The sequence below is a fragment of the Lissotriton helveticus genome, chromosome 10 (assembly GCF_964261635.1).
Source record: "Lissotriton helveticus chromosome 10, aLisHel1.1, whole genome shotgun sequence".
Classification (NCBI taxonomy): domain Eukaryota; kingdom Metazoa; phylum Chordata; class Amphibia; order Caudata; family Salamandridae; genus Lissotriton; species Lissotriton helveticus.
This window is the reverse complement of record NC_136071.1, coordinates 666,798,597-666,825,487: the sequence shown is the minus strand read 5'-3', so window position 1 is coordinate 666,825,487 and position 26,891 is coordinate 666,798,597. Positions and strand designations below refer to the sequence as shown.

Here is a 26,891-nt window from a genome sequence, read left to right as displayed (position 1 = left end):
TCCTGTGCTCATGACGAGCTCAGCTCGTCATGAGCCTCGGCGCTCCGGTGCTCATGACGAGCTGAGCTTGTCATGACCGCGCCCGTTAAATGGAACGCTCGCATGCTGGGCTGATTCCCCTGCTGGGCTGAGCGTTCCATTGGAACGGGCGTAGTCATGATGAGCTCAGCTTGTCATGAGTACCGGAGCGCCGTGGCGCCCCCGCCCCCCAGAACAGTGGGGGAATCCTGACAGCAGCAAAGGGGTTAAAGGAGTGGAGCTCTGGACATTCCTGTCAAGTACGGTGAGACAGATCTATTGTAGATGACAAGTGCTCATTCATTTTTAGAGTGGCCTCTGGGTGCACACAACGAGCCCTGATATTTGTTTTTAAGCTCAATGCTAGGGTACTTTTATCAGTTAACTTAAACAGGTAACTGTATTCTGCACTATCAAACAACTTCTCAGCCTCTAAACAGAGAACTATCATAGAGAAGTTGGACTGTTCTCATACCCTTATTGGGGACTGCACTAACCTAGTATTATTGCTGTTGGTTATGACCTTAATGTATCCGGATTGATAAGGTGAAATAAGACAGAGCTATACTGCGGCCAATCAGGACTCTAAGATCGAAGTAAAAAGTTTGACATCACAATGAAGGAGAGCTTTTGACCTGTGTGAATCAAACTTACTGAAGTCCGACAAGGGTTTCTGTAAGAGAATCTAAAACTTCAGTCAAGTTAGGCTCTGAGTGGGAAAGCTGACTGCTGGTAAAAAGTCTTCTTAGGCAAGCCATCTGATTGCAGTCTATATACGTATGAGAAGCAGTCTGAAAAGACACCAAATGTGATCGTTCCAGCAAATCAATCCTTTTAGTCCCATCTCTTATTTCGTCAAGTGGTTGCATGCCTGTTTCTTGCAGATATTGTTGGATAAATGTCTGCTATGCCCTGCTTCTAGTAATAGCTTTGCTGGGTTGCAAAGGCCCTACCAACTATGATTGCTGTTCTTTTTCTGCTCCACCCGTGACAAAAGTGTAAGTTAGTGGGTAGTACCACTGCATATGCCATCATCCGGATTAATAGGTCTACTTTCATGCGATTTTGGTGAGAAGTGACAGCAAAATGTCCACTCCGGCTGGCTTTGTGCTAGTTTGAAGCCCATACGAAATTTAAAAATCTGAACATCTAAACTCTTGTCACCAAACAGCAACGAATGCCTTGGCACATATTGCAACACGTCCATTTATAGAACAGCAAAACTAACAGTGCTTCTTAGACGTACCCACAGCAGTTTTATTAATGTGACAAAGTTTTAAAATGCAGGCTTTACATTGCTTATAGTGGGGCAGGCAAGACACTAAGAGCAAGGAAATAGGTAACAATATTTAAGCCCACATACTGAATCCTAGCAACTCATTGATCAGGTTTCAGCCCATCTTACACCTAAACAAAGGTAAACCAATCCGATGTGCTACAAGGGCATATAAACGTAAGTCAGGTCCTATTTAAAAAAATTACTATAAGAGAACACTTACTCTGCTGGGGTTTATCGCTTTTAAATTTACTGGTCAAGCCATAATTGGGCACTGACTGTGATGGCAGTTATGCTCGTGTGTCAGGCCTCGGGCAAGGTGGTTTGCTGCGTGGAAAGGGATGAAAATGCTCAAGTTGCGGGCTGGCAGGGCAAGTCTCGTTGTATGGCTACAGATGATCCTGGCTCCAGGCTGAGGCATCTCTGATGCGGAGGCAGGGTCCCGGCGACTGTGCTGGTACGGCTGGGCTGGGGAAGCGTCACGAAGCTTCAGCTGGTTTCTGTTTTAGTCGGAGACTGTCCGACTCTCGCTCGCTTTAAGGCAAAGCAGGGCCACACTGACTGGAGGTAAAGTCAGGGTCATGCCGGTTACAGGTGGTTCTAACCAGCTGCTGTGCGATGGCTGCCACGATGACGTAGGTGGCGCTGCGAAGTGGACAAAGAGAAGGGAAATCCCGAGAGAAAATGTCTCTCTTCAAAGGATTTCCCTTCCTGCTACCGCGCTCACCTCAGTGACGTCCCAGTCACACGTAGTGCAAACAGAGCATGCGCGCAACCGGAACAGTTAAAAACGGGGACATTTCTCTGTTTGCCCCGGACACTGTTCTAAAACGGGGACATTTGACTAACTTGGCGGAAAGTGTCGGGACACGGGGACACTTTGCCAAAAACGGGGACCGTCCGGGGAAAACCGGGACGTCTGGTCACCCTACCTTGGCGGCACAACTCTTAATGGTGTACTCAGCGGCACAAAATATCGAAGTGCTCCTAGAGAGAGACTGGCTAGTCAAACTGGACCTAAAGGATATTTACTTCACCATTCCTATGGCCGAAATCCATCAACCCTTTCTTCAATTTGTCTGGAAAAATCACTTTTACCAATGTCAGGCTCTCCCCTTCGGACTCTCCCCTGCCCCTTGCTGCTTCACCAAGGTCATGAGAGCTGTTGCCTCATCTCTAAGAATAAGGGGCATATGTTTAATCATTCTTATAATGTCTCAAGATCCTTCACAACTAGCCAAAGACCTGAAGACTGTGATGGATCTCCTAGAAAGTTTAGGAAAATCAATTCTGTCCCCTTCCAGATCTCTGGAGTTCCTAGGTTTCACAGTAGACACATTGAAATGTCTCATTTTACTACCTTCCAAAAAGATTACCAGAATCAGGAAGGAAATAAGACACATCCTCAAACAGCAAGACTTATCTCTGAGAGAGCTAGCCAGACTTCTGGGTCTCCTCTCCCCCTCCATCCAAGCCATCTTTCCCGGTCCCCTCAACTATCGGGCCCTCCAAAGGGTAAAGGCGAGAGCCCTAAGATCTGGCCTCTGCTACAGAGATCGGATCTGTCTAGATCATGAAGCCAAACCGGAACTAGCCTGGTGGCTCGAAAACCTAGACGCATGGAACGGAAAAGCAATCTTTGGTTCAAAACCAGAGTTTGTCTTAGAATCAGATGCAGGCCTTCAAGGCTGGGGGGCTTGCCTTCTCAATCAGAACACTGGTGGTATCTGGTCACAAGAGGAATCATGTCACCACATAAATTATTTAGAACTAACAGCTGGGCTTTACGCCCTCATGAGCTTCAAACACTCTCTCCAGGGTAGGTCAGTCATTCTAAAGATGGACAACATGTCAGCGGTAGCCTATATAAATCGTCTGGGAGGCACCAAATCTGCGGACCTCTCGAATCTAGCAAAGAAACTTTGGATGTTCTGTCTGGAACACAAGATCTTTCTCAAAGCGGAATACCTTCTGGGGAAATCGAATATCTCTGCAGACTGGAACTCAAGATTCCTGTTAGATCACAGCAATTGGAAATTGAATGTTTCCGTGCTCAGTACCCTAAACAAGATCTGGGGCCCTCTAGAGATAGACCTATTTGTGAGCAGACTAACCTTTCAACTGGAGGACAACTTCAGCTAGATGCCTGACCCGGGTGCTCTACCAGTCAACGCCTTACTACAATCTTGGCAAGGAGCCAAGGTGTACGCATTCCCTCCCATTGCCATGATTCAGAGAGTTCTTCAGATAGTGAGACAGGATCAGTGCTTCCTTGTCCTAATAACTCCCTTTTGGCCATCCCAAGCATGGTTCCCCACCACTCTAAAACTAGCTTGCAACCCCCCTTCTTAATTCCAACCCTAGAGAATCTTCTTGCAGATGTAGATGGAGGAGTTTACCCCCAATTTCAGAACAGGAGTTTAACCCTTCTTGTTTAGAAAGTTTCAGGAGATCCAATGAAATCTCAGGACTTTCGGCGACGGCAGCAACTCTCTTCAGAGAGTCTTGGGCCCCAGGCACTCACTAAAGATATAACAACATATGGAGAATCTGAGTACGTTGGTGCTTGGAAAGGAATCTGGATTCCTTGGAAGCACCTATTGTTGACATAGTTAACTTCCTTGTTAAACAATTTGATAAAGGCCTCAGCTATAGAACTATCAATTGCTATAGATCAGCTATTTCTGCTGGTCATGTCCTTGTCAATGGTAAAACAGTATGTAAAAATGTCATTGTAGAGTGATGAAAAGCATTCGTTTAAGAAGACCTCCTAAACCTAAATATAAAGGGTCTCTGATGTCAAAGCCCTGGAGATTATGAATAGATCTCATAACATGTTCGGAGTCAAATTTGAGATTCGTAGAAGAACAAAGACTATGTCTGATTCAATCTTTTACCCACGTTTTGATTTATGTCCAAAACTTTGCGTTGTGGACTGCATGAGAGAGTATGATAGCAGAATGTTTGCTCTTCGCCCTCAGGAAGTTAACCAATTACTTATATCCTTTGTTAAATCCCACAAAGGTATAACGTCAATCTCTATTGCTAGATCGGTTAAGACTGTTATGAGTTTAGCAGGTATTGACTTAAAGAAATGTTTCAAGCTCACTCTCTTAGAGGGGTGCTATGGCCAGTAAATCTCTCTGGTCTGGAGGTAAGTTGGACGACATTCTCAAGCTGCTGACTGGTCAAATGCTAGCACCTTTGCACGTCATTATTGCAAGACTACTGAACATATGTCTGATGTTGTTTTACAAGCTACCAACATGCTTAATGTAGCCTCCATTCTTATAATGAAATTGCGATTCTCATATTACCATTACTAGAGAATCTGGATTTCATTAAAGACACGGAGGCTGATATTATCCCTCCCATCCCACCCCTTGGTGGTTTTACAATGATTAAATTATGTTTTTGTTGCAGTTTATTACTGTACTTTTTATTAACAGTACTTGTTTCATCTCTTGTTCCTTTTAGCTTGATAAGCTTGACACTAATATTTACTTGAAGAGATATTTACTTCTTTCTCTTTTCAGGTAACGCTCCTTAAATGTGTGTCGTCTGGCCTTTGGTGTTACCTTCGTTCTTCCTTCTCCTTCATCCTGCTCATCAGAAGATCGTTTTGATGTTTTAAGTTTCATGAACTTATTTTCCTCCACATTTAAAAGAGGCAGATTGTTGATGGCTCATGCTTTTCATGTGTTGCTATTGTTCTATTCTGGAACCTTTTAATATTGTGACGTAAGCGGCTGCTTGGACTGCATTAAAGGAATAATGCATAATGGCAGCCTCCGTGTCTTTAATGAAATCCAGATTCTCTAGTCATGGTAATATGAGAATCGCAATTGAAGATGGTGTCATGGACGCCGTGGAGGATATTCCACTTGTGTGACAAGTAGCGATATCCGTTTTAAGTGTCTGCTTATCTGTTGTTAATCTCTGCTATGTGGGAAGCTAGCAGGAACATAGCTTCTTGTATTTCATATTTCCAGAGAGTTACAGCAAGCCAATAAAAATCTGGAGATGGGTGTCCTCTTTTTCCCTGTTGTAGAAGAAGGATGTGGTGTTGTCTGTGTGGACTCTCACCACCATCAGTTTGAGCACCAGAAGGGAGATCCACTTGGGCCATAAAAAAAGAAATAGACAAACAATAGAACAGAAAAGTTGTCAGCATTGTTCTGAATCTAAAGTGGCTGTGTGTGAAGCAGACGGCTGGAATGAGATTGTTTCACAGCTCAGGCACCAAATAACACAGGGATTGCCCCTCTCCCATCCATGCAAGTATGACCCTAGTTATCTGCATAATGAAGAGTTACAGCATGGGGGCCTAGCTACGGGTACAAGGGATTCAAGGGCTGACATTGGATAGAAATCATTTGAAGAACCTGACTGGATGCTGTTGAGACTCCTGAGAAACCCATAAAGTGAGACCATTTGGAAGGCCCACTGAGCAGTAGCAGTGAGAGGGTGGCTAAAGTTTAGCTCCATTGTGTTAGATGATTGTTCCCCTTCTATACCTTACTGTATGCCTTGCATGTTGGAAATGAATAATAGTGCAAGTTTGTCACCTAATTCTCTGATGGAGTGAGTTCCTTGCTTTTACAATTCTGATTGGTGACAGGTTTTATCAAGTGAAAGAGCTGCTGTTATGAAATACTAGCTTCCATGATTTTTGTGTGAAGGCAAGTGGATTCGGTTGTCATGTGTCCTGTACATGGCCCATTGTAGTTTTTCCGATGTTAGACTATGTACCTGTGTACGACACAGGCTGCATTAGCTTTGCACCCCTTACTCTACAAATACATCTGTCTTTGTGCCACATTTACACCGAACCTGCAGTTGTTTCCTCGTTCTGTTCTTTCCTGGGATTTCGTCTGAAGACAGCCCACAAGATCAAACAACAATGTCCTTTATTATTTTGTTCTGGTCAGGCACTAGCACCTAGAAACAACACAAGAATGCAGCTGTTGTTTATGAGCATGTACACCTTGTCATATATATATATATATATATATATATATATCAAATGCTCCAAACACCAGCCGGTTGCACTCGTGAGCGGGTGCACGCTCGAACGGGGGTGTACCCGTTGTATTTATCACAGCTACAAACAATCCACGAATCCTTAATTCGTAAAGAAAGCAGAACACTCAGGGGGTGGTTCCACGTAGATTTAATGGGGGAACCTACAGCATACCTATATATATATAGAGAGAGAGAGAGAGAGAGAGGGGGGGGAGAGAGAGGGAGGGAGAGAGAGAGAGAGGGAGGAAGAGAGAGAGGTAGGGAGAGAGAGAGAGATTTTCTGAGAGAAGATCACGGCTGTATCTGAGATGTAGAACGTCCATCTGTGTATGCTAAGGTATGAGGTCCGCTACTAATCCCAGAGATTGTTGCTGTATAATCATTTTGTTTCTGTGGAAGGGTGGGGGGCTAGGCTAATCTGTCTTATAATATGCCAGGGCTTTTCATAACGTATGGTTTACGAACTATGCTGATGGTATTTGTGCTATGCAGTTGCTTTCTGATTGTGTCACGTATACTGCATTCTAGATCACAATAGTTTAAATATACATTTCAAATTTCCTTCATGACTGTCATATCTTATTATGGACAAATATGAGTGTGGAGTGAAGGAAAGTCCTGGTACAACGATCATTGACAGGGTGAGGAGTGTTGTGTTCTGGGGTGTCAATTTACTTGTTTCTCTGGATATGAGTAGGAGGGCAAATGAGACACTATAGCTAGTCGGACTTTGGGCTCATAGTACTGAGGTGATACAGTGACTCAGTCCTTATCTAGTGATGTTCTGTGGTCCCAAACACAGTTCTGTTCCTTAATAGATTCCCTGCAACAAGGTCTTAATCATGCTTTTTTGTTTTATTACAGTTGTGCTTTATACATGTGGGTACCTGATTCTGAAGAAGAGCTTTGCCTGGTTCTTTCATTTCAATCTTTTCAGTAGCTCTGCTTTTAGGTTTTCTTTGAACCATGCATGTTTAACCTTCTCAATTCGTATGTGGGTTGGTTTAGTTGGCACTTCACTGTTGAACACAGACTGGATGGTGGTAGCTCCTCATCAGCATCTGTCTGATCGAGCTAGGGCAGAATAAATGAAGGTAGACACTTGTATTGTGATCACTGTAGACCTGATTTGAGTGGTTCCGTTTGTGTTATGTGGAATCTCGACCTGGACACAGTGGTCATCTTTCCAGGTTTGTGGTGAAATGTCTAGTATAGTTCTTGCTTCAAGCATGTGGCCTTTTAGGTGGGTTTCTCCCTCAAACAACCCTCAAACAATTGTAATAAAGAAACGCCTGAAGCGTATTAATAGACTCCTCTACGTAGGAGCTATAATGTGAGCCTACATGTTGGATGACTTCACAAACAATAACGACCTTAGATGACTGAAGCATAATTGTGTCATATGGCCTTCTCCCTAGCCCCTGCCTCATAGGGGCCAATCAATCATGACAAAGATCAGAGTGTTTCTCAAAAGGGCACGCAGCGTCAGATTAAAAAATCAGAATTCTTGTGAACAAATGCTATTGCACCTCCCTGTCCCCGTTCAGGATCTTGTATACAAATAGGCCAGGGTGAGATTGGGGCTGGTGCCATGTTTCAGCCGAGAACATAATGTCCCAAGTACATGTAGGAATTAGGTGAAATACTTCCCCAGTGGTAAGCAGGGGAGTCCTAATTTTCATAAGTGGACCTGACAAGTTCCCAGCCACAACCTCACTATGAGCATTGCATGATAACTTTGACAACTTAAATCCTTAATCACTTTAACATAGGATGAAAGGTCTGTGTAAAAATGAAGTTTGCCCAGCTGGATTCTACTTGCTTCCATTAATATTAAAGTATATTGATCCCTCCAAAGTTGCACCAGGTAGTGTTAAGGTACATGTCCCCTGAATGCAGTAATTCTGGGTGAAAACAGGCAGCTTGTCCCACCAAGCGCATGGACCCAGTATGGACCTGTGCAGATGGGTTTGCTTCGGCAGGCTAGCATTGCATACAGACATGCTCCTGGCTGATTATTGATTAGTTAGGCTGTCCCATGATTTATCGATTTACTTTACGCACTAAAATGCTAACAGCTACACGTGAGAAATAGCTGTGGCATGCTCAAGTGAAGACCATTTCAAACCCAGTCTAACGCAGAGATTACAAGAAATAATAGCAAAAGGCACAGTAAAAGAAATAAAACAAGGAAAGGCTTTGAAATAAATAAAAAGTAGAACGTAAGGTGTTACCCCTCCGCCCAATCTGTGCAGGAGACCAGATGTGTAACTGGTGACAATATCCAGAATTGATGGTTTGAGTGCAGCCATGCTGAAGGTTGATGAATGAGGCGGTCTCTTGCTCTGCGTATGGCCTCTTCCTGGCTGCACTGAAACACTAACCACTAGGTGCTGAGAAATTGAAGTTATGTGCTCTAGCGAGACACTGAAAGTACCAGGCTAATACAGAGATAAAAAGAAATCACAGAAAAACAGTCTGATTTGTCGCTCAAGGCAGTGATGTACAGTTTTCTTGAATGAATAAATGAATGAGCAAGCATTACTGCAATCTCAAAATTATCCCTGATCTTCTTGAGAACTCTTGGAATCATAAGCATCATCATATAGTTTTGGAGAAAGGCCTGCCATCCAGTCTAACATAAGGCTGCATACAGGGAACTAGGACCTCTCCTCATCCAAGGAATAATTTGATTACACTGGGAATAGAGACAGGCAACACACGCATCCCTTGGAGACTGACGCCAGGCCTCGAAGATGGGAACACATTTGTCTTGGAGGATCTCCCTTTCGCCTGATAAGTAGAGATAGATGCGTAGACTGTCTGCTCTGGTGTTGTCGATACCCGCAAAGGCAGAGGCTAGCAGGCATCTTGTAGTGCACACTCTCACAGAGTTAGAATATGCTACTAGAGTTACAGGGAGTGGATGTCCCCTTTATCCTTGATGTAAAAGAGAGCTTTGGTGTGGTCTGTCACCACCCTGAAAATGATCACTGACTGGAAGGCAATATTCTTGACTTTGGAAGACTTTAAAGTCAAGAGTATCATTTTGAATTCCAACAGATTTATGTGCTGGAGATATCTGATTTGTCCCCACAAGGCATTGATGAATAGTCCCTGTAGTGAGTGACGCACCTACACTCTGATGAGCTGGTGGCGATGGCAAGCTACATTTGTGGCATGAAACAGGGGCATCGAACCAAAAGACTGGAACCAAAGATGGATTTACTGTGATGAACGTTGACTGCTTTTCTTACAGATCGAGTTAAAGTGTGAATTGGCATGGGGTACCACTGCTGCGCAGTTCTCTTGAAGGTGCAGACGCCACTTTTACTATGAGTCTGAGATGGTCTCCTTGGTCAGGAAATGACCCACTGTCTGGGTGACAACTTTTACCCTCTCTTGAGGGTGGAAAAGCCATCCAGGGACTGATTTGCTGGAGAGTGTGTCCTCAATAGACACAAAATGTTTACTACGCTGGTATCCTGAGTTCCCAAATGTTGGGCGTAAGAGACCAGCAGCAGATTCTCCTCCTCATCAAGGAAGTGTACCAGCAGAGCGGTTGGCAGGTTCTTATACTCTGTGGTACAGTGAGATGTTGGCGTCATGGCAACCTCCTAAGATTGCTGGAGCCTGGTGGACCTCTGGTGGTGCCAGCTCTTTGATCCTCTTATGCTTCAGAAGGGTCTCTAAGTGTGTCTGAACACTGCAGGGAGGCCTGCCCAGTGTGCTTCTTCCTTCACCAAAGGTTACCACTTGCTGACTGAAGATGCTCTACTTCTGAATAGTTACCTGTTCAGCATGGGAGCCAGCCTAGACCCCAACTATGCACCTGATGGTCACTTTTGATCCTAAAGCCTAGTAAATGGTCCTAAAAGACCTATTAAACAAAACTGGCAGATATAGCCAGGATCAGTAATTCCCAGAGCCGGGATTCTCTCCTGATCAAATTTTTGTAGGGCACACCTCGTGATCACCTAGTATTTTCCTCCACCTGCCACCCAAATCCATCTAGAGTCGATCTGACTTGTACATGGAGGAGGTGGATCATTGTCGCTGCAGTGAGAAAAATGCTTCAAGAGGCGACCAATATTATTTATTGGTGCAGTGTAAATTCATTATGTGGGCTGACAAATCCTTTACATTTCTACCAAAAACAATATAACTCCCTATGGCCCCCAGATCACTACAGTGCAAACTGCTTCCACACACAACTCGACAAAAATGTGAGTGAGTATTATATGGACGATAAAGATTGCCTTGATAGGCAGGTAGCTGCATTCTCTGACATTTGATAATTAAAGGGCGATGAACATGTACATTTATTTGGCTTTAAAGCGTTGCGTTACGTTTTCTGTTTGCTTTCAAATCCTTGATAAAGTGCCTGTTGATAGGTTCCTTGGGAAATAAGCAGGTGTAGAAATTAGAGCGTTGCCATGCCAGCAGCTTTTCCACAAATTCTTTTTCTAAATTCTGATAACAGTGGGGTGGGCTAACCTTGACTTCAGCTGATTAGTTTTTATTATTAGTCGGTTATAGTTAAGAAACCCTTATCAGGTACCTCTGTATAAAGCTCCTTTGACATACCCTCAGTTCTATCTTCGCAAAAATGTTGGCGTGCCTGTTTCTTTTGGGCTTCGTTGGTGAGTTACATTGTTTCCGTTTATAAATGTTAAACTTAAATGCAGATTCACTTGTCTTACAGTTGTACAAGAGAGGAACCATAAGGCGGTTAAATGTCACCAGTGCTCATACTATCAAGAATTCGAGAACTTGTACTGTACGATCAAATAAGAGTTTGCCTTAGACTTTATTGTATAACTGAGTAGATCATAGTCAAATTAACCATTCAGCCATTACAAGCACAGCAGGTTGTCTGTAGTAAAAGGAATACTAAAACATGGTCAATTACGTTAGTGTATCAACAGTGTTTTCCTATAAAAAAATGTATGGCTTTAGAAGCATATTTTATCTCCAGAAGTTAAGGCTTTTGTTGTTGATCCAACAACCAACACCTAATTGCACCATGGAATGGTTAGGTTGTTGTTTGCCTTTCATAGCGTGAATAACGTTGTAGGAAAGTGCATTGATTGAGTTGGATTGTATGTTTTTGTCTTTTCATTATTCAAAGGCACTCTTATGCTTAAAGACAAACAGGTTGTTTTAGAAGAGATCAAGAAAGAAGAATCCACCAAAAACCAACAGATCGCCTGTCTGCGTCTGTGGTAGTTAAACTGCCCTGTTATGAGTTCCCTTGATCTGGGGGGGATGGTGACCAGCCAACGGGAAATCATCTTTCTCCACCATTGGGTCCACAAAGTTGCAATGTCTGCTCTACCAGTTATGGGGTCTGAGGCATAGACTAAACACTGTTTTCTATGCCAATGACACCCAGCTGATCCTCTACCTCACTGATGAACTACTGTCGCAAAGAACAACTTCCACAACTGGATGAAGGCAGTAACCACCTGGATGAAGGACAGCTGCCTCAAACCCAACTCCAACAAAACTGAAGTCCTCATCCTGGGAACCATCCCTGCTGCCTGGGACAACTCCTGGTAGCCCGCAGCACTCATAGGCCCCTCCCACAACCACCGGCCATGCACGTAACCTCGGCATCATCCTTGTCTCCTCGCTCTCAATGAACCGGCAAATCAACGCCGTCTCATCCTCCTGCTTCCACACACTCTGCCTGCTTTGAAAGATCTTTAAGTGGATCCCCATTAAGTGGATCCCCATTGAGTCCAGAAGAAAGGTCACCAAGGCGCGCGTCAGCAGCCAACCCGACTATGCCAGCACCACTCAGATGCTCCCAAGGAAATTTCAAAGAATCCAGAAAGCCGTCGCAAGACTTATCCTGGACATACCACTCCGCAGCCAAATCACCGGTCACCTGAGAAATCTCAACTGGCTCCCTATCAACAAAAGAATCACATTCAAGCTCCTCACGCAAGCCTACAAGGCCCTCCACAACATTGGACCAACCACCACCTCTCCTTCTACACTCCCACCAGACACCTGCGCTCCGCCAACCTGGCCCTGGTCACTATCCCATGGATCCCAAGACCACGGCCGGAGGAAGATCCTTCTCCTACTTCGCCGCAAAGACCTGGAACTCTCTTCCTCCACATCTCAGGCAATCACCCTCACCGCCTCAATTCAGGAAGGACCTCAAAACCTGGCTCTTTGACTGAACTGGCACTTCGGCTGAACTACAGAACCCCTGCAGTGCCTTGAGATCCTAACAGGTAATTAGCTGCGCTGTGTAAGAATCCTGATTGATTGATTAATCTTAGGTATCTTTCATACTGCCATATTTGGTGGAGTTAGTCATGTGAAATGTGTCCATGGCAGACTTCAACTGTACTTAACTAAAACACCCCCAGCAAGTTAGGGACTGTAAACTCGATGTAGCCCCACTTTGATGGCCCATTTCCACATGGATTGCAGAAATTCTACAATGCAAAACTTCCATTTTGGTGATTGTAACTTTAATTGTGAATATTCCGCCACCCTCATGAATGAGTTCCAAATGTGGTGGAGGAAAAATACAGCAGAACAAAAAGCTACATTTCATTTTCTTTTCTGAAACTGCTGCTTAAATTATAATGTGTGACCTGTCTTTTCCCTGACAGCTGGCTCTAGTAGCAGGCATTGGGACCTCAGAACTCAACTGTAATAAATTATTACAATTGTGAGGCTACCTCATTTTTTTTAATTTTAGATGACTCAGTGTGTCACAAGTTGCCTGTAATAAGGAAATTAGAGGCACACTTTTAAACAGGTACTGCAGGCTGCAATGTATTATATATATATGAGTAACTAGCCCTAACTGTACGTTACAAGGTTATTTCAAATCGCCGAGTTCAGTGGCCATATAGAGACTCGAGGCCTAAGGCTACATGCCATTATATAGTCGGGGATCCCGAGGTGACTTGCAATGTCATTTTGAAATATGGATAGCAATATTTAAATTCTTATTATTTATGGCCCTGTTGTCTCATGTGCTGTCCGTTTTGTTCCACGTTTATGGTTTCTGCCGTGACCAAGTGAGTATGCATCCTGTTGTATACTTTTTGCTAGGCTGACTTTTTAACCAAAAGCACTTTGGATGCTGGCATTTTTTACCCCAAAATATCAATATAAAAATCCAGATTACAAATTTTAGACCGAAGCATGATGTTGGCAAAAAAAAAACCATGATTGGTTGTAGATATCACATATGACAATGCCTCTTGCATTTTTCGCTTCCGTTAGCGAGGAGGGTCGGTTCAGGCAGACACACACCTTCTCTCACAGTTTCTGTGGAAATAAGGGAGTCAGCTACGAGCAGATGTGCCGGACAGGGCACAGTGACATCACTGCTTTCCTCCAATAAATGACCGGAAGCGAGTAGTGACGCAATGTTCTTACTATACGCGCTTCCTGACGTCAAAACGCCCCACCCATATGAAAATATATCACAGAAGAGTATAAAGAAGTTATTTTAAGGATGTTATTAGTCAAAGAGGAGTACGGTGCCAAAAAAGCACAAACCCACTGGCCGAGTGGTTAATGCTAACCCAGAACTTCAACATTAATTTTAATAACTCCATAATTCATGTGCCGAGATTGTGGATCTTCATATGTATTCCAATTTCCAACAATTCATAGTGTGGGATATCAAACGTGGTTTGTGCAGTTCACGGGTGATATACTGGTTGTATTCATAGAGTTCACGCTGAAATACTAATTTGTCACCCTGTCATTTAATGACATAAATATATAAGGAAATAGTAAAAGCATTCCATTCAAAATTATGCTCACTCATATGAGTATATTGCCGAGTGCGAGGCCTCTCAAAGCTGATACGTGGTAAGATAGCAAGAAGAATGTAGCCTTACAGAATTTAGAAAATATCTCCCAATATATTTACTCTTTCAGGCCCAGCAGAAGCTTTTGTAGGGCCTGGGTCTCCATAGTCAAACAGGGCCCTTGCAGGGAGTGGGCTCCTCACTGGTGCATGAAGGTGTCATTCAAAGAGAAAACAATGTACTTGGCCATATTTAGAGGCAGAGCCAGTATGCGTTGCTATCTAATGGCGGTCGGCATACCTGCCTCATTATGAATGTACCATCAACACAGACCTGCTTTAATAATATGTACATTTAGCTCTGTCAGCGTGGAGGCCTGCACAAATTAAGGTCATGGGCAAACAGCCTATGCTGCTCACACCTTGTGATGGTCCTGTTCTCTTCTGTCTCCCTTCCACTGTAGCTTGTTTATGGCAAATGATAAAGAGCATACCTCTCGACTTATTGATTGTGAGTTATTAGACACACATATATAGGTTTTGGATAAGGTTGGGGTGCCAAAAGGCACTAAATAGGATGCATAGTTTAACAAGCATTTTTAAATCCAATAGGTGTGGTGTGGCCTTTGAGACCTATTGGCTTTGTCAGTATTTTTAGCCATGCTGTATAGCATCCCTGATGCTGTGCAGCATGGCCAAATGAGAAAATATAGACTATGATGCCACTGCCTGCCTGGGCCACCATTTTTTCTACTTTTCCTTTGACGGTTCGATTTAGATTAGCAAATAAATTAAAAAATGTACAAAGACGTTTTCTTAAACGGCGGGAGATGGGATAACTACATGGAAGGTGTGGACGAAGGAAGCAATGCAGGAGCTGTAGAGGAGCAGCAACGGGCGACAGTGAAGGAGGGAGCGGGTGAGGGAAGAAACACGGGGCTGTGGAGGGGAAGAAACAGAGAAGCAGGACATGGTTAAGGGGAGGCACCACAGAAGCTTGGGGGACAAAAGCAATACAGAGAGCGAGGTGAGGAAGGAGAGGCAGCAGGCAAGAGCAATGTGGCAGGGGCGGCTCCACTCGTCAGTCACAGAAAAAAAATGATAATAAAAGATAATTTTATTTTTCTGTGACTGCTTTACGCATGCACGTAGTCTGAGGCAGGACGGGGAGGAGTGGTGGGCACTTAGAAGTGTGCCTGTAAGTTTGGCCGGACATCCTAAGCTGGATAAACATACATGCGCATTTCTATTGCTCCAACCCAGCTCCGCATATAAATTTGGGGGGTCCGTCACCAGTCCCAAAACTCCTGCCGCCCAAACGGATCGCATATTGCTCCCCTTGCTACGCCTCTGGGTTGGAGAAAAGCTGCAGGCTCTCAGGGACTGTCTGAGTGACAGAGCAGGCCACTCAGACCAATCCTGGCTCTGCTCTCAAAGAGTGAGGAGAAGGGGTTGGAGCCCAAGTCTGGCATGTGACACGTGTCACTCTGTCATGTGGCATATGCCACATCTGATGTGACATATGCCATAGATTTTCTACTTTGTCTTTCATTATTATCAGTTGAGCATTTCCAAAGGACTATGTTTCACTCTGCTAAAATAAATAAATTGTGGAATTTAGAAATAAAATTTTAAAAAAAATTAAAAAAATACGATTTTCCCCAGCTGGGGTTTGAACCCTGGTCAAAACTCACTCAAAGCCCCTGTGAAGTAACAGTGAGCCATCTGTTCTGCTCAAATTTCCCCAGCCAAAGGCATTTATGCCATAGAATAATGATGTCGGTCCTTCCTCTGTTTCTATTGTCTTTGGACTTTAGATACCAGAAATCTTCTCTCGATTTACATTCTTTAAATACAAATAGCCCTTCCTTTCATACAGTCTGCCACTAGCCCCATGCATTTATTATTGTTACACAATCATCCCCACATTCTCATTCCACTAAATAAGTGATTTCTTTCATAGCAAACCTGTCCCCCCTATCCACATGCCACCCAGCATGCCATCAATGCCTCACATGCACTATGACTAAGGAGGCCATAGTTCTCCCAGACACTGCTGGGGGGTGATTTACAAAGATATAAAAGGATGTCGTCAGCTTAGAGCGAAATGCGATCCTCAAACTCCGGGGTCCAGCTAATACCCCTCATCGAGGGCTGCCAACGCAGCCAGGCAGCGAGCGGTTCCAAGGCCAGAGCAAAGAGGAGAGGGGACAACGGGTATCCCTGTCGCGTGCCTCTCCCCAGTACAAAGGGGCCAGAGACTTTGCCATTCACCACTCCCTGGGCCAGCGGCTCCTCGTATAACAGTTTTACCCATCTTGTAAATCCCAGGCCGAAACTAAACCCTGCGAGCGCGGCCCAAAGGTATGGCCACTCCACCGTATCGAAGGCCATCGTTGCATCCAGGGATGCCAAGATGGCCGGCTCACGTATGGACGCCACTCTTGCGAGGACTCCATAGAGACGCCGCATGTTGAGTGTGGTATTGCGATGTGGAATAAAGCCGGACTCATCAGGATGTACTAAATCACCAATGACTGTTATCAGGCGATTCACCAGAACCTTAGCCAGAATCTTAGGCTCGGCGTTAAAAAGTGAAATGGGCCTATAGGATGTACAATGTTCTCGCGGCTTTCCCTCTTTGTGGATAACTACAATGGTTACGAGCCTTTGATCACGGGGGGAGGCCCTCATCACGCGATTCAAGAAACATAGCCCGGCGATATGGCGCTATCTTGTCGGGTCTTAGTTTGTAAAGTTCAATGGGGAGGCCGTTTGGTCCCATCGCTTTGACTGAACGCACTGAACGGATCGCCAGCGCAATCTCATCAGCAGTCAAGTTCAAGTTCAAGTTCAGGTATTTGTATAGAGCACTACTCACCCAGAGGGTCTCAAGGCGCTAGGGGAAGGGGTTAACTTATTTGTCGAATAGCCAGGTTTTCAGTTATTTTCTGAATGAGATGTGGTTCTGATTAAGGTGGAGGTGGGTGGGGAGTGAGTTCCAGGTCTTGGCAGCCAGGAAGGAGAAGGATCTGCCACCCATGGTGGATTTCCGGATGCGCGGGACTGCGGCGAGGGCTTGGTTGGACGATCTTAGTTGGCGGGTGGGTTTGTAGAAGGACAATCGAGTGTTGAGGCATTCGGGTCCTAGATTGTAGAGGGCCTTGTGTGTGTGGGTGAGAAGGCGGAAGGTAATTCTTTTGTTGACGGGAAGCCAGTGGAGGTCTTTTAGATGTCCGGTGATGTGATCTTGGCGCGGGATGTCTAATATGAGTCTCGCTGACGCGTTTTGGATGCGCTGGAGTTTTTTCTGTAATTTTGTTGTGATTCCGGCGTAAAGTGTGTTACCATAATCCAGTCGACTCGTGACCAGTGCGTGGGTGACAGTCTTTCTTGTCTCGAGGGGGATCCAGCGGAAGATCTTTTTGAGGATGCGAAGTACGTTGAAGCAGGAGGACGAGACGGCGTTGACTTGTCTGGACATCGAGAGAGAGGAGTCTAGGATGAAGCCAAGGTTACGTGCATGGTCTGTGGGAGTGGGTGCTATGCCCAGAGCTGAAGGCCACCAGGATTCGTCCCAAGCTGAGGGTGAAGGTCCTAGGATGAGCACCTCCGTTTTGTCTGAGTTGAGTTTTAGGCGGCTCTGTTTCATCCATTCGGCAACTTCTTTCATGCCTTCGTGAAGATTGGTTTTGGCGGTGTTGCGGTCTTTGGTGAGGGAAAGGATTAGCTGGGTGTCGTCGGCGTAAGAGATGATGTTGAGGTTGTGTTGACGCGCGATGGAGGCGAGAGGACTCATGTAGACGTTGAAGAGGGTGGGACTGAGTGAGGATCCTTGAGGTACGCCGCAGATGACTTCGGTGGCCTCTGAGTAGAATGGGGGAAGTCGGACTCTTTGAGTTCTCCCAGCGAGGAATGAGATGATCCAGTCCAAGGCTTTTCCTTGTATGCCGATGTTGCTGAGTTGATGTATAAGGGTGCTGTGGCAGACGGTGTAGAAAGCGGCGGAAAGGTCGAGTAGGATGAGGGCCACTGTTTCTCCGTTGTCCAGGAGTGCTCGGATGTCGTCGGTCGCTGCAATGAGGGCGGTTTCGGTGCTGTGTTTGGCTCGAAACCCGGATTGAGATGGATCGAGGGAGTTGTTGGATTCAAGGAAGGTGGCGAGCTGGTTGTTGACGGCTTTCTCGATGACTTTGGACGGGAAAGGTAGGAGGGATATGGGTCGGTAGTTTTTCAGTTCTGAAGGGTCCGCTGTGGGTTTCTTCAGAAGGGCGCTGAGTTTGGCGTGTTTCCAGCTCTCTGGAAAGGTGGCAGAGTTGAAAGAGCAGTTGATGACATCGCGGAGTTGGGGTGCGATGATGGAATCAGCTTTGTTGAAGATGTGGTGGGGACAGGGGTCAGAAGGCGAGCCAGAGTGGATTGAGTTCATGAGGTGAGTGGTGTCTTCAGTGGTGATTGGGTTCCAGGCGCTGAGGATGTTAGTTGGAGGAGTAGGATCTGAAGGGGGTGGGGCGGGTTGATCGCTGGGAGAGTTCTCGAAGCTGTTGTGGATGTCGGCAATTTTGTTGTAGAAGAAGGAGGATAGCGCATTGCAGAGGTCTTGGGAGGGGGTGATGTCGTTAGTTGCTGCGGTGGGGTTGGTGAATTCTTTGACGATATTGAAGAGTTCCTTGCTGTTATGAGTGTTGTTGTCAAGACGATCCTTGAGTGCTGATTTCTTGGCGGATCGGATCAGTTGGTGGTGTTTGCGAGTGGCTGTCTTGAGGGAGGCCATGTTGTCTGAGGTTGGGTATTTTCTCCAGTTCTTCTCTATGGTGCGGCATAGCTTCTTGGATAGTTTAAGTTCGTCATTGAACCAGGGAGCTTTTTTGCTGGCTGATTTCATCTGGTGCTTTTTCAGGGGTGCTAATTCGTCCGCACTGAGGGTAATCCAATGCCTGAGGTTTGTGGCCGCTTGGTCTGGGTCCAATGAGAGGGTGGGAGGGTTTTGGCTGAGTGATGTGAGGAGTTGGTCGGTGGTGATTTTGTTCCAGTTTCTCAGAGGAATCGGTTGTGGACGGTTGTGGGTCAGGGTGGTTTTGTAGCTGAAGTGAACACAACTGTGATCCGTCCAGTGGAGAGCTGTAGTGTGATCGAAGGAGATGTGTTTGCTGGAGGTGAAGATAGGGTCGAGCGTGTGTCCGGCTGTGTGAGTGGGGGTGTCAACAAGTTGTTTGAATCCGAGATTGGCCAGGTTGTCCAGAAGGGTGGTGGTGTTGTTGTCGTGTTTGTTTTCAAGGTGGTAGTTGAAGTCTCCTAGAAGAATGTAGTTTTCGGAGGTGAGGGCGTGTGGGCTGACGAAGTCTGTGATGTCATCGCTGAATTGAGTGCGGGTGCCTGGAGGCCTGTAAATGAGGGTGCCTCTAAGTGTGGTCCTGGGGTCGGTGTGGATCTGGAAGTGGAGGTGTTCGGCGGTTGCAAGATTGTCGTCGGAGCTGGTTGTGATTTTGATGGTGTTTCTGTGGACGATGGCGATGCCTCCTCCTGTTTGATTGATGCGGTCTTTTCGGATAATTTTGTAAGCGTCCGGTATGGCTATGGCGATGTCGGGAGCAGATGATGTGTTCATCCATGTTTCAGTAAGGAAGGCGATGTCAGGTGACGCAGTGTCGATTAGGTCCCAGAGTTCTGTTGCATGTCTGTGGACCGAGCGGGTGTTGAGCAGGATGCAATTAAGGCGGTTGGAGTTGTGTTTGGAGGACGTGGATTTGGTGAGGGTCCTGAAGCAGTTGAACTTGCAGGAGAGGCAGGCGAATGGGCCGTGAGTACGTCCTGGAGTGGCTTCGCAGCATAGAGGAGTACGTCCGGGGTTGAGGGCAAGGAGAGTAGCGGCATCATATGTGATTCTAGAGGGTTGGGAGCGGCGGGGGCCAGGGGGACAGGCGCTGGGCGCGGTCAAGGCGCAGACGGGCGCAGCTAAATGGCGTAACGCCTTTACAAAAACGCTGTTCACGAAAGCTATAAAAAACATACCACATGGCACTAAAATAACGACCTCACTAACTAAAAGAAGCAATACTGAATTTTACATTACTCTGTATAAAACGGGAATAGTTCTGATACAAGCAGCTAACAGAGAACTCGAGAAATTTAAGATAACTTTCCAAACCCTAAAGGAATCCATAGAAGGTACAAGCCACCAACAACACATGACCCCACCAGATGTCACCCCCGACTTCAACGACCCTACCACTAGTAACTCGAACCAAACGGTCGGCCAGGACAATCTAACCTCCAACCCCGGAGGTGTCACTGAAATTGAAAGTGCAATACCAGAGATTGTGATAGAAGGGATAGTGAAGTCTACTAACATTGGAAACAAAGTGAAGAATCTGGCCCTAAGGGAAGAGCAGATGTCGCCAGCTCAAGATGTCCCCGCGCTTGAAGAGACTACCTCAGCTCCAAGGAAATCCCCCTATGAAGATAACCACGCCCTTCCTCAACAACCCGTGAATGTGAGACTTGAATACCACAGTTCCTTACCCACATATTCACCCCCTACACCACACAATTTAGGGAACAATGAGTACACCTGTAATAGAGTCAGTAATGCCAACGAAATGAAGGACAAAAAAGAAAGATCTGTGGCAGTGAGAACTAACCAATCATGGAGAAAAACAAAATGTAGAACACAGACAATCAGGGCTACTGCACTAAAGATAACATCACAAACTCAGAATGAAGTTAAGGAGCTCCAGAAACTAGTAGGTAACCTGGTACAAGTCTCGTTGAAATTCTCACAGACAATTGAAAAAATTTGGGAGATGACGATAGGTACACACACTAAAGTCTCACACATCCAGAATGTTGTACTCAGGCTCAACAAACCAAACAGGACCGATCCCTTATCAAATGAAGAAGCCTTGGCCTTACTCCGATCTTATGAACAACCGGTCCGGGGAAGAGAGGAGAGCATCAAATTAGTACCTATTGACTCTAATAGATCGTCCAGAAAGAATGACAGGAAAGCAATCCACAACAACCTACGACATATCCAGGTAACGGCAACCGAATCTGATAATGGTAACGTCCCTAACTCACAGGAACCCCTGAAATGCCTATTACTAAATTGTCGTTCGGCAATGAAACATGCATCAGACATAGCTGCTCTCATCATTAACAAGGAAATCGACCTGGCCTTCCTCATTGAAACCTGGCTCAGTGAATCATCTTCACCTAATATAGATCTCCTAGTTCCACCACAATATAATATTGTCAGGTTAGACAGACCAAAGAAAGTGGGAGGAGGTATAGCTTGCATCCACAGGTCAGAGATTGAGGTCAGCCAATTCCAATCTGACCCCCTAGAGTCTTGTGAATACCTTGGTCTTAATATAAGATCAACAAACAATCAAAGATGCAACATGCATGCGTTCTACCACCCACCTGGAGATAACGCAAAGTTCACAGAGCAACTAATGGACATCATAACAGCCAACTCTAACTCTGATGCCAACAATATATTCCTAGGTGACTTTAACCTCCACTGGGATGACGTCAATGACAAACTGGTTAACTCACTTAAAGATTTCCTCATCGAGCTAAACCTTACACAAGCTTGCACACATCCCACTCACTCACAAGGAGCGACCTTAGACTGGATTATCTCAAGGAATAAAGAGGCTTCAATTCTCGCTATTGACCCGTGTGATTGGTCCGACCATCACGCCATAACTTTCGCGATACCCACAATGAAAAAGGGCAGGACCATACAACCCCGCAAGGTCAAAAAACTGATCCGAGATACAAAAGAGGCTAATATTGAACTATTGGTTGAAAGATGTGAGAAAGTCTTGAAGCCACCAAACAACAGACTGAATGTCAGTGAGTTGACGGAGCACTACTTAACCTCAATAGGAAATATCGTCAATGACACCATGCCACAGACACTGAAAAGAGTATCAGAGAAACCTAAAAATCCTTGGTTCAGTGAGTCACTGAATGAAGACAGGCGCAAATTGAGAATGGTCGAAAGGAAATGGAGGCAACATCCCTCCTCTCCCGAGCTGAAAGCCCTCAGGAATACCAGAAGCCAATATAACAAGAAGATAATTAAATCCAAAAAAGAATTTATAAAAGCTGAACTGGACAATGCCTCAAACAGACCTCGAAAACTCTTTGAGATTCTAAAACAACAGTCGAATAAACTAGCTAAAACAGTTCACGAGAATCCAAAAACTCCCTTAAGTTGTGAGGAATTCTCTACATTTTTCACGGAGAAAACCAAATTGCTTGAAGCGGAGCTCTCAACTGCCGCGATTAACTTCTCGACCCTTACCTCACCTACAAATGAGGCCAATGAGTCAATAGAGAGTCCCCAAACAAAAAATAAGGCAAATTGGGACACATTTGAATTATATGACCAAGAAAAGATCGCCAAAACGCTAACGGAAATCAGACCGAACAACCACTATCAAGACCCTCTACCGGCAAAGTGCGTAAGAGAAATCAGCCACACCCTAGTTCCGATCTGGACCGAGATAATAAATGCCTCACTTGCACAAGGGACCCTACCTGACTGCCTAAAAACAGGTCAGGTTGTGCCCATCATCAAAAAACCGACAGCGGATGCAACAGACCCGAACAACTATCGACCAGTGACCAACATACCTTTACTGGCCAAACTTATTGAGAAATGCGTACAGGGCCAACTGAGTCAACACATCGCTAAGTTCTCATTACTAGATGATTGCCAATCGGGATTCAGAGCTGGGCATAGTACTGAAACTGCAATCCTGCATATCGTAGATGACACCCTACAAGCCCTAGACAGAAATCAAGCATGCCTACTGATTCTCCTAGACCTGCCATCTGCATTTGACATGGTAAATCATGAAATGCTGATGACCAGGCTACAAGACAGGATGGGTTTGTCGGGAAATGTGCTGAAATGGTTTATATCTTTCTTGCAGAATAGGACTCAACGTTTCCTGGTCAATCAAGCAATCTCTTCCCCACGTCCTACTGCTGTCGGGGTCCCACAAGGTTCAACGTTATCCCCAGATCTATTCAACTTGTATGTTGAACCTCTCACGGAGATCCTTCGGGATTCACAGATACCCTATCACATGTATGCAGATGACACGCAAATATACATAAAGATCGCCTCCCTTGATGACATTGACCTAATGAACAAGACACTAAAGAGAGCTCTACAATGGTTAACCACGAACCATTTGAAACTAAATGCCCATAAAACAGAATTCCTGCTAATTTCACCGACAAGGAACCGACCCGAGGTAAAGGAATGGACGAAACTGGTGACCGCGCTGAACTGCACCCCGACCCTAGTTAATTCAGCTAAATCACTTGGAATTACGTTAGATGAGAACCTTGACATGAAAGACCACATTAACTCAATGGCCAAGAGCGCCCGTTTCCACCTGAACTATTTAAGAAAACTGAAACCGTTCATCTCAGAGGCGGACCTAAAACTGGCTGTACAATCCCTAGTTATTTCGAGGATCGAATACGGTTGCACCACGTTAGCGGGTCTACCGAAAACATCCACAGCACCACTAAAAGCATGTCTCAATGCAGCGGCAAGACTGATCACGGGATCGAAGAAATTAGATCACATATCTCCTCACCTGAAAACACTAAACTGGCTACCTTATGCCAGAATTCAAATGAAGATGGCTTGTATTACCCACAGAGCAGTTCACTACAACACGCCGAGATACCTTGCCAAGAAAATTAAGCTATCGGGAGGCAACAGACCAACTAGGAGCGCTAAAGAGCTGCTATTGAGGCCAGCCTTTTTCCGTAAGAAAAAGACCTACGACCGAGCGTTCTCAGGAGCCGCCCCCAGAGTCTGGAATTCAATACCTCCTCACATCAGGAAGATTCAAAATTCGGTAACATTCAAACGTGAACTGAAGAACCACATGATGAGCAAATACCTTTCATAGAGAAGCTTACTGATTACTGATGTGAACATCTACGCCAAAGAGAGACGGCCTCGACTAGAATATCTTGAAGATCAATTATCTGACAATTGACTGATTTCATGTTTAAACCTTGGCCACACACTTTACTACTACCTCACATCTATGTGATCTGATAACTGTAACTCACAGACAATACTATATACACTCTACCTCACTTTGTTTTTATTGCCTAGGATCCCGGATACATGTCAACCCTTTCTATTCCTAATGCTAATTACACATGTTATTTGCACTGTTATGCTATATAACCCTACCTCACTCACCTCCTAATACTAATTGCATAGGCTGAAGAACTCTTACTTATAATCACCCTTATAGCCTATCGCCCTATACTTCATATATGTCTGTTGTTACAATTGCTACTATAATGTCTGTAATCTATCTTACATGTGAAGCGCTCTGATACCCCCGGGTCTTGTCCGCGCTATACAAAACTCTATAAATAAATAAATAAAATAAAGACGGGCTTACCTTTGGCGAACCTTCGGCGCGGCCGCAGCGCGTGGATGCTGCGCGTTGGGACATCTGTCATAAATGGATAGTGGAGGGGGGCGGAGCGTGGGCGGGTCAGCTGGGAGGCGGGATCTGGGAGGAGGCACGGGCTCACGGAGGTAAACAAAGTCCCAAAATGGCAGCCCTGTTCCTGAAACGAGACTGGGGCACAGCCGGAGTATAGCACAGTCACAAACACTCGCAAAACACTTCTCTTTACCCCACACAGCAAAGTCTACAGTGCGCAGCAATAATCAAATAAATTACGTCAGGCAAATTAATTTTGGCGCCGAGTGCGCAGCCACTGTACTCAAATAAATGTCTAAAGTGGGCAAAAGCGATACCAGGCGCTGCGAGCGATCTCTTTCCGTGCAGGCAGGCAGCAGCGCGATGTTCCTTCTGAGGGGCTCAGGCTGCGGGGAGCACAAGCGTCCGTAGGGACGCAGTCAGTACAGCATCCATCAATTCCCTGTCTTCGTCAGCTAGGCGGGGTAAAGCTATGTCTCGCAACAACAAGTGCCAGTCCTCTTCGGGTCTGTCCGATACGGGAGAATAAACCCCCTGATAATATTCTGCGAAGCGTTCCACTATTTCCACTGGGTCAGTAACTCTCATACCACTCTGACTTTCAATCACCGGAACCACCCGACTCGCTCTCTCCTTCTTGTCCAGCCATGCAATCAATTTACCTGCCTTATCCCCAACATCATACAAACGCCCCTGCTGCTCTCTACTCATGGATCTGGCAGTGTCAGTGACCAGTGCTTTATAATCACTCTGTTTGAGACTAAGAGCATGAAATTTCTCCTGAGTAACATCATGTTCCAAATCTTCTTCCAACTCGTCTATTTCGGATTCAAGTCGGATTACTTCTTCATGTTTACTCCTCTTGGCACAGGAAATCAACGACAAAGCCTGCCCACGGATAACTGTTTTGAAAGCCTCCCAAAGTGAAACAGCAGAAGACACTGACCCCAAGTTTTCAAGTAAATAGTGCTCTATAGACTTAACTAATGCTGCACGGGTCCTAGGGTTGCGGAGGTACCATGGGTTTATGGGAGCTAACCTCCCTTCTGCTTTAACACCAGTATCCAACACCATGAGTAGCGGGTAGTGATCTGAAATGCCACGAGGCAGATGTCTAACCTCCTGAACCATCATGGCCTGCGCCGCTGGCATCAGTACATAATCAAGCCTAGAGAGCCTGCCATGTGCCCCGGAGTGGAAGGTGTATTGTGTCTGCCCAGGGTGTAGCAAGCGCCAACAATCTACTAATCCCAAAGTGTCCATAAGCCTACTCAGCCAAGCCTTTGATCCTGGCAGGTCCCTAGGTGGATAACGATCTTCCCTCCCACAAACAACCGAATTAAAGTCACCACCCACTATCAGGAATCCTTCCGGGAGATTCAGAATTACTTTACCGATATCTTCAAATGTGGACGATTGCAGACCAGGTGGGACATAAACAGACATTAGAAGTATGGTCTTGCCCTCCCATCTGCCCACTATTACTGCATAAAGTCCCCTGTCATCATAAATCACCTCGTCAATTTCCAAGGGGAGGGAGCCTCTGATCATTACCCCACCCCCGAGACCCGGAGGTGAAGCCCGAATGAGCGACAAGACGATAACCTTGTCTGTTCATGGCTGAGCAGGAATTTTCTATAAGGTGTGTCTCTTGTAGCAGGACCACATCTGGTGACATTCTCTTGAGTAGTTGGAGAACCACCCCTCTTTTAATTCTGTCCCCGAGACCATTGAGGTTCCATGACATTAGTCTCAACCCCCTATCCCCCATCCCAATAGTGACCACCACCCCATCCCAGAGAAAGACGCATCACCAGCGGACAATAAGCAAACGATACGGCACCTTGTGTAAAACCAAATCATACCCCAACACCCAACCCCCGCCCCCCAACCAGAAAACCAAGCATCTACCCCCCTCCCTGCACCCCTGCGTCTGACCCATCAGCCACCCCAACTTGCAGTGTGCCTGTCGACCCATTCACTAACTAGTCTACAAAAAGAAACCACAGAGGAGGACGAGTCCCTGTCCCTCCCGCCACCTCGTAGTAGCAGCAAAACACATTTATACATACGATATGCGACCCCCAGCAGTACACTATGCAATAGTTCAGGGAACCTAGTCAATATTCCTTATTCTTGCGCCGATCCGCCGTCTTCCGTACCCCCAGAGCGGTCTGCCGGATCTCTTCTCACGGGCAGAGTGTCAAGCCAGTCACTAACCACATCTGGGCGGTCAAAGAAAAAGGCCTTGTCCTCATATTCGACCCGCAAC

The 26,891-nt window shown here is 45.6% G+C and overlaps 1 protein-coding gene across 1 annotated transcript in view; it reads left to right on the top strand.

Annotated features, from left to right (window-relative positions):
* The first annotated feature begins 10,903 nt into the window (after positions 1–10,903).
* The window catches only part of LOC144785448 (elastase-1-like), a 156,417-nt gene continuing 140,429 nt past the window's right edge, over positions 10,904–26,891 (top strand). Inside the window, exon 1 of the mRNA XM_078664346.1 lies at positions 10,904–10,962. Within this exon, the coding sequence (XP_078520472.1) occupies positions 10,929–10,962 (34 nt within the window). The 5' untranslated portion in view covers positions 10,904–10,928. The remainder of the gene's footprint in view (positions 10,963–26,891) is intronic.